The 18661-nt window shown below is 46.7% G+C and overlaps 1 protein-coding gene across 2 annotated transcripts in view; it reads right to left on the bottom strand.

The window, feature by feature from the left end:
* LOC119174866 (flavin-containing monooxygenase 5-like) overlaps positions 1-18661 on the bottom strand; it is an 84277-nt gene that overhangs the window by 8244 nt on the left and 57372 nt on the right. For both annotated transcript variants that reach the window (XM_075895027.1, XM_075895028.1), the window contains exons 3-5: positions 8048-8321; positions 4927-5255; positions 1268-1357 (exon numbers count right to left, since the gene is read on the bottom strand). In XM_075895027.1, the coding sequence (XP_075751142.1) occupies positions 1268-1357; positions 4927-5255; positions 8048-8321 (693 nt within the window). The remainder of the gene's footprint in view (positions 1-1267; positions 1358-4926; positions 5256-8047; positions 8322-18661) is intronic.

The following is an 18661-nucleotide window of genomic DNA, read 5'->3' on the forward strand; positions in this document are numbered from 1 at the left end:
TTGTAGTGTTCTCGCAGGCGAATATTCAAGCAGTGCCCAGTCTGCCCAATGTATAACCTGCCGCAAGACAGTGGGATACAATAAACTGAGTGGTGTCAAGCATGTCAATTTCTTCACCAAATGTCCATCTAATGTCGTTTACTGTATCCCACTGTATTGCGGCAGGTTATACATTGGGCAGACTGGGCGCTGCTTGAATATTCGCCTGCGAGAACACTACAATGCGCTGAAATCAGCCCCGGGTTTACATTTGCCCGCCCATTACAAAAAGTGTGGCTTAGTACTTGATTTTTTGCGCACATCTGTCTTATACAGCCATCATGACATGAAAACTAGAGAGATTGCGGAAGCCTTTTTTTATTAAAAAGAATATTGATAGTTGTGTTAGTTCACCGTCTATATCCCTGTTAGATTGTGAAATATCGTTTTTGGACGACGCCTGATATAGGTGGAACCTTCTCCCCAGTTGTTTTCCTTTCTCATTTTCTGGTATATAATTTCTTCTCTGAATAAACTGAGTTTCAGTCTGCGCTTGTTTGTCTCCTCTCTTGTCCCGTTGGTTTGCGCTTCCAATTATTCAGCTTTAGTACGTTCATTTGCAGTGAACCGTGACTCCATGAGCCGTTCAATTGAGTCGGTTTAGTTAACTAACTGGAACCGAAGAAGCGCACTCGGAACGGCTAAATTGCCCGCTAGAGACCACAGCGCCACAATCGTATTGATCCTGTATTCATTGTTCTCATTTATTGAAGCTCGTTCCAAACATTCCACTATTCTCACAGTTTCCTAATTTTTCATGTCCGTTTTTAGAACACTGTAGGTGAAATTGTCGCTAGCACGACTGAGAAGACGTTAAATTTAGCGACTTGTTCGCCAAGTTAACACCACTGACACACACACACATTGAGGCTTATTCAGTTGTGATCTTCGTATGTGACGTCAACGTAAGGCCGTATTTCGATTTGATTATCTTGTCAAATACCACCAGAGACCGAACATTAACTCTGATTAGTTTAACAGAGCGCAGAGGCTAATGAAGCGTAGCAGTCGTGACGTGCATCGTCAATAATGTAACTAGCAGAGGTCGTTCATTCCGTTTCATTACACGTACCTATCCATCCAATCCATATATCTTAGTCATCACACCCAATATATTCAATAGATTCCATGCCATTCCATCGCATTCCACCTACACATTCCATTGCATCGATCAGTCCTATATATCCTAAGGGAAAGCGACGGAGAGATTGCACAACGCTGTAGTTACCTCATCCAGGTAGTCGATCCAGTCGACCTGCAGCGTGTGTCGGGGTTCCTGGTAGTATCGTTGCCTGCAACGCTCCTGGTACTCATTCACCTGCGCAACAAGGTGAGACAGCGCAGGACGTCAGGCGGTGGCTCGAAAATAAAATACCTGTCAGTTGCTGAGACGGGCTAGCCCCGTAACGTTTTTTTTTCTTTTTCGGCTGTATACCTGGCGCGTGTCTTCCTTCCGGGAAACAGGTATTTCTGAAGCTGTCAGCCTGCAACCATACATTGATATCTCGTACATGCAGTCTGACACGTACTGCTCTGTTGCGATGACCTCAATACGCCACAGTAATAGCCACGGCAGGGTTTTTTTGCATAAGGAAGGGGCAATGTTTCAGCTGGTAAGAATCAAAAGACGAGATGTTTCGCAAAGGATAAAAAAAAAGAAATAAAGCGATGGCAAGTTTCATCACTGTAATTTGCCTTTGGTGTCTGGCTTTGAGGAAGTTGCAGTGGAAAGTAAACAGTTCTTCGGACGCAACATCGGGGACTTTTCATTGCCTTCATCGCCCCAAATCTGCGTAGCCATGAGATAAAACAATGACGCGACAGCTAATACTGAGTAGAAGTACGGGCAAGACTTATTATATCAGTGTTACACAAAAGAAGGTGATAACAGTCGTTCACGAAGGTTAGCTGCCCGCAAGGACCACAATAGCGCATACGCATCACCTGTATTGAACACAATTTGCGAGACTGTCCTTTTCAAAGGCGAACTCTTGCCGTCGCGCTAGCAGATATTGACGACAGATCAATACCAGAAGTCCTTTTGAAATTACGACATTCTAAAATGACTTCAGACATTGGTGGGTCGTCAATAGCCGCTATGTGAGGCTGATTTCGGGGGTCATGAACTAGCCCGTCCCCAAAGTATTTTAATAATTGGTAGGTGTATGTGTACAAGTACTGAAATGCGAATCTTCCCCCCCGCCCCCCACCACATTAATTTTTTTTCAGTTTTCCATACAAGCGCACATACAAATACAGGCACGAACATATATGAAGGGTGGTTGATCAGCCTTTCCTTGACGTACACACAAAACTACAATAAAATTATAAAAAAAGCAACGGAATTACAGCCATAGCAGCAGTAGTTCGAATAGTTAAGTATGTGAAAAACTTAATTCAGGCCCCGATTGCGTGTCGCGACGTGCAGCAAGCTGTTTACAAGTATTTAGAGACCAAAAGCGCGTGACATAAAAATGTCCACGTGGAGAGGGTACGCGGTTGGCACAAAGTCACAGCTTACTTTAGGAGCGCGCGACAAAGTGAAGTAAAATAGGCGTACACAACAAGAAGACCTTCGAAATGTCTATTATCTCGAAAGATAGTTGGTGCCTAAGATGACTTCCGCTCTTCAATGCCGCGATAAGTCACGTGGTCTATACTGGCTGCTGCGCAATTCAATTGTTTACAAGCGTTTAAGCGTGTTTATTTCGAGCACTATACCGATTTGACGTGCCCATAGATAGCTGCTAAGCGCAGGCGCGGGAAATTCTCAAGAGCTGAACGGCGCACGAATAGCCGGTCAGTTGCTATTATTGGCACTCGTATACAAACATTGTGGTTGTTGTTGTTGTTCGGCGGCTGTCAAAGCGTTCCGCATGCAGATCTATATTTCAGTATACAAACAATCGTGCATACTTACGCAACCAACGCCTAAGCGACGGACGTATATCAGACACGCCGGTTCCCAAGAAAGCGGAGCCAATTTCCCATGCGGGCCTCGGCTTTCAAGGCAATCGAGCTTTGCGTATTATACTCGCGATGCGATAAAATGTAACGACGTGCGTGAAAAAAAAAGAAAAGAAGTAAAAGTTTGTTCTGCTACGACTCTTCGCCATGTGAAGGCTTTTAATTTTTTTCATCTTTCGCGCAGGCTGTATACATGAGAGTACTAGAACAAGAGGAAGTCGGGAATCAAATGTCGCGACGTTTCGAAAGCAAGGCCTGCCTGTGCGCGCGCGTGCTTGCATGATTTGAGATTTCGAAATGAACGTGATTACCGAGGCCGCTGCTTACGAAGATTAACTAGCTCCACGTCAGCGACTTTGCATGTACGACGGTTCCTCCCACAGAAAACGCAAGAAGCTGGGACGTACGTTACTTTCACACGAGAAAGCTTTTCTTTGTTATAGGCGCGATATTTCATGTAACACGAGTGGGGTGTCGCGACAACAGCAACAGCAGTCACCATGCCTGCACTCAAAACGCTGTTAATGACAAAACATTGCGTTAGACGTTTCAACATAGCGAGCTTTTAGGGTGGTCATTGGAAGCATTCGACTTTCGCATTCAGGCTCCGCTGATACCCATTATCGGGAGATATAAGCACATTCCTCCCATTCCTCCATTATTAAAATCGCAATTTAGCTGTAACAGAAATTCTGCATTGTCAATAATAATAATAATAATAATAATAATAATAATAATAATAATAATAATAATAATAATAATAATAATAATAATAATAATAATAATAATAATAATAATAATAATAATAATAATAATAATCTAATAATATCTTGGGTTACACGCCCTAAAACCACTATATGATTTTGAAAGATGCTGTCGTTGAGGGCTCAGGGAATTTTGATGATTTGGTGTTTGTTTTTGTTTTTAACCTGCGCTGACATCACACAGAACACGGACCATGTCACCTCCATTGAAATGGGATCACCGCAGCTTGGATCGAACACGAAAACTTCGGGTGAGCAACCTAGGACCTTAAACCACTGCTTCGCCGCGGCGGAACCATGCAGTTTTCGCGTGCGTCTAAACATCGTGGTGAGACCCTTCTTGTACTTTGCCCCTCACGCAGGTGACCATATCTCTCCATTCCTTCTTCGCGCTCAGATGCGATTCTACGCAGCCCCAGCCTCAATGAGCAGTTGAGCAATGAGATGAGGACTGTCCAACTGGCCCGCGACGCGATGGAAAGATCTCCAGCCGTCCGTTGCGTGCTATACCGCGCGCAATAGAACACTGAAATAAAGTTTTTCATCAATTCGTTTATCGCGAGGCAATATGTGTTGTATAGTGGTGGTGGTAGTAGTGGTTAGAAGAGGAAGAAGGCGTTTAATTTCTGCAGCCCCATAGGGAGCACCATAGAGTTTCCTATACACTAGAAGGAACTCTGGCGCTAGTGTCGATGGTAGCTCCAACGCAGGCGCTACAGCGAGCATGGGAATGATGCGCAGTACACACATTTGTCTAATGTTTGTTCTTCTGGCCTGCTTCTGGCTCCGTGTGTGTTCGTGTGACTTGGAGCTGTTTTCTCACGAAAAAAAAAAAAACAAAACAAATGTTCAGCGTTGGCGTTTCACAACCTTATTTTTTTAGGCTTTACATTTTGAATCGGGTCACAAAGTTCAAAAGGGTTCTTTCTTTCCTTAAAAACAAAACCGTAACCAGCAATAAACGAAGCCGCAAATACGATTCACCACCCGCAAGTAGGCAAATCTGTGTACTACCCAACATTCCCATGGTCGCTGAACGATCGCAGCGCCAGAGTTCCCCCTAGTTAATTTTAGGAAACTCTGTGGGGAGCATGGTGCAGCGCCTATATAGTGATGGCGGCCGAGGACAGTAAAGGAGAAGTGGGACCACGAGCACCTGTCGCCACATGTCCTTCGCACTGGGCAGGGCCACTTTGCCTGCAAACACCCTGGCCGCCCATCGGCTCTGCAGCTCGGAGATGGGCAGCAGGGCGCCGATGGGCTGCGCCAGTCCGATGAGGGCGAGTCCCGGTCGCTCAGGTGGGAACACCAGCCGGTAGACGGCCACCTGGTTGTCGTCGGACACGTCGAGCACGCCGGGCGCCATGTACGGGAACGAGACGCGGTAGCCGGTCGCCAGGATGACGTCGTCGACGCGAAGGGGCACGCTACCCGGGGGGTCGTCCTCGAAGAGCACGCCGTCTTCTGTGAACTCCTTCACTTGTCCTGCACCGGGGAAGGCATGCGTAAAAAGGCCGACTAAGAATGCCGCCGAATCGCCACGTCGTTAACAAAACAATATGGATTTCGGCCGTACTGAGCAAATATATGGCGCATTTAAGATTTTAGTGAGCGGCTTGCTTTTAAGGCGAAAGTGTTGTTTTAGGGAAGTGTTGTTTTAAGGCGAAGTTTTAAGACGCAATATAGACCAGATTATTTTTACACTCGCACCCACTTGTATAGAGCCAGCATGGACAATATTGACCTCAGTCGTGATCTGTCGGATTGATTGATTGATATGGGGCGTTTAGCGTCCCAAAACCACCATATGATTATGAGAGACGCCGTAGTGGAGGGCTCCAGGAATTTTGACCACCTGGTGTTCTTTAACGTGCACCCAAATCTGAGCACACGGGCCTACAACATTTCCGCCTCCATAGGAAGTGCAGCCGCCGCAGCCGGGATTCGAACCCGCCACCTGCGGGTCAGCAGCCGAGTACCTTAGCCACTAGACCACCGTGGCGGGGCGTGATCTGTCGGCGAGGCCAGCGTATACGGGCTGCGAAATGGTTACGTCACAGTCAAGGCAAGCGAATACTGGTGGTCACGACGCGATAAGAACAGGCTAGATGCTAACGTAGTCGTCCTATCTACCTAATCAGCAGCTCCCTAGCAATAATGGCTGGCCCCTGCAAGTGATGAAAATTCTCTTCTATAGGAACACGCGCACACGCGCTTCAGGCGTGTGCGTGTTGCTGTATACGTTGCTGTCCTTTTAGCGCCCCCGCTTAAGCTTGATTGCTGAATCTATGAAGCCAGCCTAACAACATGCGACACGTCCATAGTGTATACGCAGTGCTCCCCTTCAGCGGGGACGAAGGTTCGTCGCAGCGCCTCTTCCCTATTGCGTAAATGTATGAGGCTTACTTTTGGTCCTTCCCCCCCCCCCCCTCCTTCATTTATGTGACTGGGGGGATGCCCCCACCCCTGTATACACCCCGTGCGCTACTTCAAAGGTTGATGTTAGAAACCAGGTTAGACGCACCAAGATTTCACAGGGCGGATGACTGAGAACTTCGAAAATAGAAGGTGGTTTTCGCCTTTGAGACCTCTTTACGAGAATGCATTAAAATGAGCCGGCGAGTTTCTGTACAGTGCAAACCATACGATCAATATGTTACAATAGCTTGAAAACAACATTTCTAGCTTTCCTTCGCAACCACCGAAAAATGCGTTTTTTTTTGACACACTATACGTATGAACGTGACGCGACTCATCATCCAAGGAGCCCCGCCGCGGTGGTTTATAGTGGCTAAGGTACTCGGCTGCTGACCCGCAGGTCGCGGGATCGAATCCCGGCTGCGGCGGCCGCATTTCCAATGGAGGCGGAAACGTCGCAGGCCCGTGTGCTCAGATTTGGGTGCACGTCAAAGATCCCCAGGTGGTCAAAATCTCCGGAGCCCTCCACTATGGCGTCTCTAATAATCAATTGGTGGTTTTGGGACGTTAAACCCCCACATATCAATCAATCAATCAATCAATTAATCAATCATAATCCAAGGGGACACGTGCCTCCTAAATTCATGTCACAGAGTGATGCGCCGCGCCGGAGATACCGGATATGATTGGTCCAATATGAACGCTGATTTTCACAGCCATTGGCAGATTGCAGGACTTCAAATACGGCACCAAACCAAATGAAGATACTCTTATCTCGTGCGAAGGAGCAACGTTATGGTGTGATATGCATTTTTTAACCGTTACTTTTTGAGTCTTTAACGTTTTCTTTTTTTGTCACTCGCGGATGCAGGGTAGTAAACCAGAGCCCTACTCCTCATTAACCTCTTTGAGCTCCTTCCCTCACACTTTACCGCTAACGCTTGCAATGCATCGACGTGTGTACATTCCTGCCACACTAATTCTTTATTTATTTATTTATTTGCTATTTATTTATTTATTTATTTTTTTACTTATCTATTTATATTAGTAATTAATAATAATTGTTGGCGTTTAACGTCCCAAAATTACAATATGCTTATGAGAGACGCCGTACAGTGGAAGGCTCCGGAAATTTCGACCACCTGAAGGTCTTTAACGTGCACCTAACTCTAAGCACGCGAGCCTCAGATCACGAATTGAGAAACGCAGATGCCAAGCTATCACGTATAAGTCGCAGAAAGACCTCGAAAAATTCGTCACGTCGTTTTATTATTGAACCGCGAGTTTACAGCTTGTTCTCTTGCTCCAGCCGTGAGAACCTCTAGGGCCCGTACTCACAGAAAACACTAGCGCCACAATTGTTCGTAAGTGAAAAGTTCGGCGAATTCCAATGCCTGACGTATTGTTAGCTATGGCCCAAGATGGCGAGCACTTGCGAAAGAAAGTCTTGTGAATACTGCAGTGACGTGATATATATATATATATATATATATATATATATATATATATATATATATATATATATATATATATATATATATATATATATATATATATATATATATATATATATATATATATACTGGGCCTGCCTTCGTCACTCCGACGAAGGCAGGCCCACCTGCCGAAACGTTAGTAAAACTAGTGTTTTTTCGCACGTTTGTCGACCTCTTTTTCTACCGCATTTTCCACCGGATCCATTGAATTTCACCCCACCATATATATATATATATATATATATATATATATATATATATATATATATATATATATATATATATATATATATATATATATATATATATATATATATGCGACTGCTTGGCACAAGTGGCACAATCTGACCAAGGGTGTAATACCTTTTATGCACACGGTGCCAGACAGTATGCGGTTGGGCAGTGCGTCGTTCACCATCGGGTGCTGGCCGAAGATGCGGTGCTTGGGTTTCAGCCGGTAGGCGGCGTGGTCGAAGCGCTGGTTGATGGCGCTCTCGCAGATCAGGCAGATCAGCTCGTACGGCAGCAGGTGCATGAAGGTGTTGAGCAGCCGCGTCTGGTAGTACGCGTCGAACGGCCGGCCCCTCGGACCCACGCGGCCGATCACCCACGAGCCGCGACGGGTGCTCAGCCACACCTGCGATTGTCAACCAGCCATCGTCACGTGCTCATTCATTAAACAGACAGGTGCGCTATCATTCGACAAAGCGGAAAGGGAAAACGCGTTGAAATATAATCATGGCTTCTGAAGAGGAGCTTTTCAAGTGATCTCTTGCTACCCATCGCTATGTCTTAAAGGCGAAAATACAAGTATACTCGATTAGTTAGCGTAGGACGCCGAAAACATGCAATCAAATGTACGACGAGGTCAAAGCAGCTGTTTCTTCATATTTCTTGTACGTCACGAAAAATGCTGAATTACCCACAAAACTATATGGAGTCATCACAAAAATGACGCGATACAGGCTGGAATGTTGACGCCATATACGCAGCATGTTTCGAACTTCTGTAACAATGTAGTATTCCAAACGCATACACTTACACCAAGGTAATTTTTTTTTTCTACGGCAGAAATTTGACTCGTGCAATCTGATGCATGATCCATGTATCAAACTTTAATTGATAAGTGTCTTGCGTGATCGCTTCCGAGGCAATCCTTACCAACTGGTTCAATTTTTTCTCATTCTCAGAAATATCAGGAAAACCATCGTCATCACGTTTTGTATATCACAGCCCATGACTATAGCATTAGACTCGAAATCACAGATCAGACACATCTCAGTTATGTCCGCGTTTTCAGCTGGTTCTGGTCGTTATACCATTCTCAGTGTTGCCAGCGTGAAGTGCGTCCAAACCTTGATAATAAGTGCTGGGGTTTCACGTTCCCAAATCTCAATATGATTATGAGCTAAGCCATAATGGACGACTCTGGGCAATTTCGAACGCCTAGGACTCACTAACGGGCACCTAAATCTATAGACACACATACCTTCAGCATTTACCGGCCTCGAAATGTGGCCGGGTTTTGATTCCAACACCTTCAAATCAACAGTCGAGCACCACAGCCACTGAACCATCCGGCTGGTTTGTTTAGTCGGCGATGCCATTCACCAGCACTCATGCACTGGCTGATTATTTTAATTGCGCTTTCCGGTTCCCCGTCATCTTTGAGTCATCGTATGAAGATCATCGACCTCAACTCGTAACTCCACGCACGACACCGTAATTAGTCGAGACACGACAGGCGTCAGACTGATTGGCGCCGCTCAATGGTCACAACGTCATGTGATGCGGGCAGGCATCCGTGCCATCAGGTTTTTCTTCGACACCGTGTCCACCTCTATAGATGCGTAGCTTCCGGGTGCAGTTACGTCCCGAAGTGTGTCACACATCTTTACGAAGAGACGTACGGCGTCTTTTAGTGATGGGCAAAGGCGACGAGGTCTCGACAACGTCGAAGTCTGGTGTGCGTTCACAGGTGCGACCTCAAGGGGGGCGCGTTCCCTCGAACCCGAGAAGCGCGGGCTCTCATACGTAAAGTCGAAACCTCCGAGCTTCCGGTGGTCAGTCGGAGAATACCGGCCCGGCGCAACAAGCACAGGCCGTTCACCCGGTATAACACAGGGCGCGATGTAGGACGCCGGCTGAGAAGAGAGCCAACGGCAGCGTCTCTTCCGGTAATAAGTATTCACAGCACGGCTCCTGCGAGTGCGGCTGCTATGGCTGACTTATGAAAGCATGCGATGTACGAGGCTATCGAACGAGCTGTCAGAAGCCGTGAGTGTACGAGCCACAGCGGTATTCATCACGCGGTTAAAGCCAACGCACATTTGTGAAATGAGCACTTCACACCAGTTTGTTATTAGCGAAGCAATTAAGCATACGCTCATGCACCCGCCACGTGAATCCGCCAATACTGTGTTCCTTTTCTTCCAGGCCTGCTCCCATACACTTTGCTTTCGCGGACGAACGCGCTTTTGATTCACAGGGCCAGATTCAGCTGAGGCCTTCGGCACTGACATTTTATAGCTTATAATTATACCGCTTCACAGTACTCGGATGACTCATTTCATATTGGAACACAGCGGGACTGTTTAAAACAACATCGAGTGCGCGGCTATCACACGTGTAATGCAATTTTAGAAGAGTAGAAGTTTTAGTCAGTTGGCGATGCATACTTGGTGAAACGAAGCACAATAAACGGAACAAAAGCAGAGAAAGGCAAGACGAACCGCTTCGTCCTGTACATCTCACCTTTTTTGTCCCGTTTATTGCACTTCATTTCGCCAAATACGCTTAATACAACGGCAACCGCCGTTGTATTGATCGATATGTGGGGTTTAACGTCCCGAAACCACTATATGATTATGAGAGACGCCGTAGTGGAGGGCTCCGGAGATTTCGACCACCTGGGGTTCTTTAACGTACACCCAAATCTGAGTACACGGGCCTACAACATTTCCGCCTCCATCGGAAATGCAGCCGCCGCAGCCGGGATTTGAACCCGCGACCTGCGGGTCAGCAGCCGAGTACCTTAGCCACTAGACCACCACGGCGGGGGCAACCGCCGTTGTAATAGCATTGGCCAACGCAAAGCAGAATATCCGTACGCGCAGCCAGGGACGTATAGGCAGAAATGTTTTTCGGAGGTGGAGAGCACATCCTTGATCCGAAGCGAGGGCTGGGCATGCAGATATGGTCGTGTGTCATTTCAGACTCTGTGTATGTCACGGCAAAAAATCGGGGAGGTGTGTGGGGTGGCACGGGACTATTATGCCATGGATTTCCCGGCTGCGCGCACAGCGCTAACTTCCAAGGGTGGCTTGTACTTTCAGTAGACAAGACGCAAATGTTCCTCCCGCCACAACCGTCACAATCAAGTGCACACCTGCGCGAGAAATTACACCAAATACGTGACAAATATTTTATGCAATACTTAGCAACAACTGAACGTGCTTACGGATGAGTTAGTACTGTGCGTGTATGCTATCACCGTATTCGCGTTAGCGCTATGGCATAGAACATCTCACGATGCCACGCATATCTTCAAGTCCAACAAGTTCACATTGCAACTCTCATATAGTTGTAAGACGGTAAGTCGGGCCAGTTGGTTAGGATCCATCGTGAACTTTCTTACAGCGCAACACCAGAAAAAATACAGGACAGGGAAGGAGTAGAACAGAAAGAAAAGACGGCGCTGACTCACAACTGTTGTTTATTGGAAAAAACGGGGTGAAAAAATATTGGCAATATATATAGGTCCCGGCAGCCTACACCACAACATGCGCAGAATACGAGGTGCACCGAGGTAGCGTTATCACACTCATGGCAATAAACAAGCTTGGCCTAAATAACTTAATTCTTTTTCATGCAGTGTGACGGATGGTTCACTAACGCACTTGCTACCCCTAATTTTTATATGATATGCCTCAGCGATTTCTCTAGTTATCTGATTAGGATGCTTGAAGATGATGGTGGTTCTCTCAAAAATGGGACGACAACCGCATGACCTGCAATGTTCTGGCAGATGAAGTCGCGCGATCCCTTGAAGAGATAACTCATGCTCCCTTAAACGAACATTCACACATCGTTTAGTTTGTCCCACGTACTCCCTGCCACACGATAATGGAGTTAAATACACAGCTTTCTTTACGCATGCGATGTACTTGTTTTTATGATTCACAGCGCATCTCCCTTTGGCCTGTTCGTTCCTCAGCGCATTATCGACCATCGGGCAAATGCGACCTACCTTATGTTTGGCGGAAAAAAGAACGTCGACACCATACCTTGAGCCTACATTTTTCAACCCATGCGCCAATTTGTGTACATAAGGAAAAACTGCTCTTTTTCTTTTTCCATCAGAATTTTCTTGAGCTCCTCTGCGTTTCACGAGCTTAACGCTCCGAACCATAGACTCACACACAGACGAAATCACCTTGTCGGGATACCCAGCATCTACTAAGCGTTTTACTTGGTTATTAAAAGCAGTATTCGACACGTGCACACAGGATTTCCTGAGCGACGCATTTAAAATTGTCTTTGCAATCGCTCTCTTCACAATCTTAGAATGGCCAGACTTGTAGTTTAAGATAGGCTTAACTGATCTTGGCTCATATTTCCAACACAAATGATCTTTACCAAAATTTAGCTTTAGGTCAAGAAACTGTCCGTCACACTGCATGAAAAAGAATTAAGTTATTTAGGCCAAGCTTGTTTATTGCCATGAGTGTGATAACGCTACCTCGGTGCACCTCGTATTCTGCGCATGTTGTGATGTAGGCTGCCGGGACCTATATATATTGCCAATATTGTTCACCCCGTTTTTTCCAATAAACAACAGTTGTGAGTCAGCGCCGTCTTTTCTTTCTGTTTTACTCCTTCCCTGTCCTGTATTTTTTCTGGTGTTGCGCTGTAAGAAAGTTCACGATGGATCCTAACCAACTGGCCCGACTTACCGTCTTACTACAATATATTTCTAGTACCCAGGGCTCTTTTCTATGTGTTAACCCGAACCTTCATGACCCGGCTTGCCTGGCAGCTATGATTGCCGTGTGCGTGTGCAAAGCCAGAGTTGCTTCATGGCACGTCAGACAAGGAATTTGTCCGGCCGAGGTGCAGGTGTTGTGTGGTTGGCTGAAGCCTTCGGATGGACATTCGCGAAGGATCTGCAAAATTCTAAAGTCTGAATGGTGGCGACAAGTTAGGATGCTCAAGGACCTACTTCGTATTGCATGTTCGAGTTATCTGGATCACAACCCTGGTTCACGCCGGTACAGACAGTGGTGCGACACGGCCGAATCCACCAGCGAGTTCCTCTGGCGCATTGTACGTCCGACGCTTCCGGTGAAGAAGAAAGCAAAGTTGGTACAGGGCCATGTGCTTAACCTTAGCGCAACGCCAATACCGGAGGAACATGAGAGGGTGCTGGGACTCGGCCCGAAGTACTGCTTCGAGCCTCGCCTGAATCCCTTTGAAAAGGTAGCCACAGCGAGGAAGGTCTCAAGGTGTGCCAAGGAAGATGAACGTTCAAGGTGTGTTTCGGACTGTGTTGATACCATTGCCAGAACGGGAAAGGCGCGGGGGGGGGGGGGCACGGACTCACTAAGGCCGCTAGTTGATTTTCTTTGTGAAAACAAACTGCATGTACTAGTAGCCGACAAAGAGGGATACTTTGCCATTATGAATTCTGAAGCGTATTCACAGAAGAGCGAGGCCGCAGTTAAGAAAAATTTCAGGCGTGTCAGTGTTAAGACCACAGAAGTAAAACACCGAGCGCTTTTCTTGTTAGAAGGAATGAATCTGCAACGATTGGCAGCCAGCGTAAAGAGGGCGAAAAACCTGGAGTTAGAAGTTTTCTTTACGGTGAAATCGCACAAGGAAGACATGCCTTTCCGGGCCATAGTCTCGGAAAAAGGTAGCTGGCAGTTAGATATTTCACGTTTTCTGCAAAAGAACCTAGCATGCCTGAATATTGTTGACCCTTTCCGCATACCGAATTCGGATTCTGTGTGCGAGTACCTCAAAAATAACTCGATGAGCCTACGTAGTGCCTTCAGTGTTGACGTGGAAAATTTATATTATTCCCTTCCGCATTGCCAGGTTATGAAATGCGTAAAAGCCTGCATTGTGTTTGACAACGATGAACAATCTTTCATCGATGGTTGCGGTATTTCTTTAGAATCATTTCTTGAACTTTTGTCATTTTACCTTGAAAGTACCTTTGTGTCGTGGCGGGGGGATCTTTATGTACAAAAGTCTGGTGTCTGCATAGGGTCCAGCGTGGCCCCTATTATTAGTGACATTATTTTAGGCTACATTGACAGGCAGCTGGAAGGTCACCTTAGTAAGTGCTGCAGTGCTGTTTTTCGTTACGTCGACGATTTTGTAATTTTTTCCCACAATGACATTCACCATAAGGACATTGACCACATTCTTAAATTGTTCAGTCAGCATGGTATAGGCCTCACCTTCACCCACGAAGTCAGTAAGGATTACGAGCTACAGTTTCTTGACCTAAAGCTAAATTTTGGTAAAGATCATTTGTGTTGGAAATATGAGCCAAGATCAGTTAAGCCTATTTTAAACTACAAGTCTGGCCATTCTAAGATTGTGAAGAGAGCGATTGCAAAGACAATTTTAAATGCGTCGCTCAGGAAATCCTGTGTGCACGTGTCGAATACTGCTTTTAATAACCAAGTAAAACGCTTAGTAGATGCTGGGTATCCCGACAAGGTGATTTCGTCTGTGTGTGAGTCTATGGTTCGGAGCGTTAAGCTCGTGAAACGCAGAGGAGCTCAAGAAAATTCTGATGGAAAAAGAAAAAGAGCAGTTTTTCCTTATGTACACAAATTGGCGCATGGGTTGAAAAATGTAGGCTCAAGGTATGGTGTCGACGTTCTTTTTTCCGCCAAACATAAGGTAGGTCGCATTTGCCCGATGGTCGATAATGCGCTGAGGAACGAACAGGCCAAAGGGAGATGCGCTGTGAATCATAAAAACAAGTACATCGCATGCGTAAAGAAAGCTGTGTATTTAACTCCATTATCGTGTGGCAGGGAGTACGTGGGACAAACTAAACGATGTGTGAATGTTCGTTTAAGGGAGCATGAGTTATCTCTTCAAGGGATCGCGCGACTTCATCTGCCAGAACATTGCAGGTCATGCGGTTGTCGTCCCATTTTTGAGAGAACCACCATCATCTTCAAGCATCCTAATCAGATAACTAGAGAAATCGCTGAGGCATATCATATAAAAATTAGGGGTAGCAAGTGCGTTAGTGAACCATCCGTCACACTGCATGAAAAAGAATTAAGTTATTTAGGCCAAGCTTGTTTATTGCCATGAGTGTGATAACGCTACCTCGGTGCACCTCGTATTCTGCGCATGTTGTGGTGTAGGCTGCCGGGACCTATATATATTGCCAATATTTTTTCACCCCGTTTTTTCCAATAAACAACAGTTGTGAGTCAGCGCCGTCTTTTCTTTCTGTTCTACTCCTTCCCTGTCCTGTATTTTTTCTGGTGTTGCGCTGTAAGAAAGTTCACGATGGATCTCATATAGTTTATGCACGCCAGTGCGCTACACAAGCGGATGTTCGAATGTTTCGGCGCAGTGACCCCTTTCGATAACGCCCATCTCGTATATTATGCGCACGCGCTATCAGTAATAGCTTCATCCGTGTTTACGGTTACGCGCGTCTGCGCATGAGGGCCTAAAGCGTTTATTTCTCAAGTCTTGAAGGGCGCTTGCTTGGGATTCAGTACAGGCACTTTGTGCTTTCAGCAAAGAAACCAGCATCCGGGCTGGATATCAGCTGGGATGCGTCTTCATTGACGCGAGGCTCATATTCATAAGAGTGATTCGTCACAAGGATAGCGATGCACGCGAGAGTCGTGATTGGTCGCCTTTGTAGCGTTGGGATTGCTGGCTCTTCCTATATATGACGCAACGCTAGCAATCGGAGGCCGCTTACAGCTTTCGTATACCTTGCATGCTGCCCCGCCGCGGTGGTCTAGTGGCTAAGATACTCGGCTGCTGACCCGCAGGTCGCGGGTTCAAATCCCGGCTGCGGCGGCTGCATTTCCGATGGAGGCGGAAATGTTGTAGGCCCGTGTGCTCAGATTTGGGTGCACGTTAAAGAACCCCAGGTGGTCGAAATTTCCGGAGTCCTCCACTAGGGCGTCTCTCATAATCATATAGTGGTTTTGGGACGTTAAACCCCGCATATCAATTATACCTTGCATGCTATAGTGCTCAAGGGGTGGTTACGAGAGGGCCCATAGCTTGAAGTCGTTAGGCATTTTGGGTGTGGCCGGACCGAAAGTAATTGATCCTGTCGCCGCCAGCCGGACAGTTGCGCGTGATCCCATTCAACGAAGCAGTATGCAGATGCCTTATACGGCCACTCTCTAATTACTTGCGCGTACGTTAGGTTTCTGTTAACGTTAGTAGGTCAGGGCGATGTCCGCTCTGCATTGCCTGAAACTAGCATCTAGGTGGCGCTACGGCTGTGTCGTTCTTCCGCGTGCGAGGTGTCACTTGGTTACCAGCCTCTAAGTAAAACTAGCGCATAAGAATTACGAGACCGCGCGTGCAGTTCTTAGTGAAACCTAACGCATAAGAATTAGGCAATGTCCAACCAAACACCGGGTATGCCTCTTTTAACAAAACAAATAAACCATGTCGTCACATCACGGCTTCAGCACTGAGTGCTCGTAAATATGATTGCTGAAATATACTGCATATTAAAAAGCAGTTTACATCAACAGTTCGCTCGCGTGCGTAGTTGATCATATGAACGAGTACAAAAATAGCACTTCTGTGTCCAACTGCGGCCGTAGTTAACACTGTCCATTTCCAATCTCGTGGTGATGATATCATGACGGTGGACTGGCGGCACGTTCACTTCAGCGACGCGGCAATTTTGAGCAAGAACGCATCTATACCCGGTGATAAATATAGCGTCGGTAGTCCCTTAAAAGCCGGGCCCGTGTGCATTCTGGCAATACAATAGTCGAAATAAGTGAAAACTACTACCCTTCGCTGTTCCAAAATTTCGCTGGTTCAAGGTTTTCCCCTCGGTGCTGATTATTCAAACGATATTTGCAAAATATTCGCCATTTGGAATTGTCGTGATCCCACCGCTGATCACCAGTTGTTGTGATCCCGGGGTGCTGTGGTAGCGTGGTGTAGCTTCGGGTTGAGGAAACAAGCGCTTACAAGATGGGGATATGAAAAACAAACAAGGTTTATGGCACTATTTACAAATATTTACAGCATGAGGTTAAGAGTTCACAAACCACGAGCGTGGTGGTTGAACCTTTACTTGGTTCAGAGCCTTCACAAACTACGAACGTGGTGGTTGAACCTTTACTTGGTTCAGAGCGACGTCCTGCACTCTGCGGCGCCGTTATAAGCCCTGTCGGGCTCCTCCTTCTTCAGTGGAACACCAATCACACACACACACAACAGGTGAGGGGTACGAGCATGCACGGCGCACGTGAACATCCAATTTCGAGTCAAGATCACTGCACTTAAAGGTGGCGCCAGAGAGGCTCTTGCTCGTCGTGTATGTCGCTGGTCGAGGGGTCCCAAGCTTCGGACAGCAGACATCAAACGGTCCGCCAATCTGTCCGCTCAATTAGCAGGGCACTTTGTGGCGGCGGTCGCCGTTTCTTCAAAGGAATACGCTGTCTTTGTTGTCCCCTCTGGAACGGCTTACCGCTTCGTGGCGACGTGACGTCTCATCCGCCGGCTAGCAGGGACAATACCTGGCGGGCATAGGCATTCGGCGAGACGGCTACTTGTTTGAGGATTAAAAGAGCGCCGCTCCCCCGTCAGCTCTCGACGCTGGTTCCAAGAAAACCTGGGTTCCAGGCGTGGGAACGCGGCCCGGCTACGCTTCTCAGCGACAGCATGGCGCCTACCGATGGCGGTCGTAACAGCTTCCCCCTCGCCAGATGAGTCACGGAGGGCAGCGGTTAACACTGCTGCTCGCAGGGACGACGAAAGGGTCAGTAGTTGAATGCCAAGAACTGGCCTTCGCTTGTGGCATGGTCCGGGTGATCGCCGAATCTTCGACAGCATCTCTGATACTCGACCACATGTACAAGCAAGCACTCGGCCCTCTTCGAACAAACCAAGCCAAAAGAGGGATAGCAAACCAATTTTAATTACTAGCTTTAACAAAATCTCACACTCAGAACTCTCAGGATTCACTTGTGCTGAGAAATCAAACGTGCTACCTTAAAAATTTGCATACGATGCACGAAAAAACTAAAATATCAATTTTGTTACACCAAGAGCACTCCAGAATGGTTTAGAAAGAGCGGCTGAGCGCGTCCGCGTTTCCATTCAATTTGCCTTTTTTATACTTAATATCAAAATGATATTGCTGAAGAATCAAGCTCCACCTCAAAAGGCGACTGTTCTTCGATGTCGCAGTTTTCAGCCAGGTAAGGGGACAATGGTCTGTTTCTACTTTAAATTTAGCCCCTTTGAGATAACACTGCCACTGATGAATGCCCTACACAAGGCAAGCGCACTCCTTTCCTGAAGCGCAGTACGTTATCTCCTGTAGCCCAATTTCTGGCTCAAGTAAAGTGCAGCTTTGCTTGTTACCACTGTCGTCCTGACATAGAACGGCACCTAGGCCTCGATCTCTCACATAACACCGAACCATTAATTCTCGGTAGTCAACAGAAGCTTTCAAAACCGGATGACGATCAGTATTGCCTCTTCACTTAAGGCTTACTCCTCCTTTTAATCACTGACTACTTTCATCGGTTCTGTCCCGCTGAGAGCATCAGTCAGGAACTCGGATTCAGTGAGCGCTAATTTTGTCCGAACGTCCGTCTTTGTTTACGGCCGCCCATAATTGTCTACCACTGAGACATAAAGCTCTCTAGCTTTTCTGAATCTTTGGCCTACACTGTGGCCAAAATACTCTTAGTTTGCTCAGAATTAGAAAAAGCTCAC

The sequence above is a fragment of the Rhipicephalus microplus genome, chromosome 5, assembly GCF_043290135.1.
Source record: "Rhipicephalus microplus isolate Deutch F79 chromosome 5, USDA_Rmic, whole genome shotgun sequence".
Taxonomy (NCBI): domain Eukaryota; kingdom Metazoa; phylum Arthropoda; class Arachnida; order Ixodida; family Ixodidae; genus Rhipicephalus; species Rhipicephalus microplus.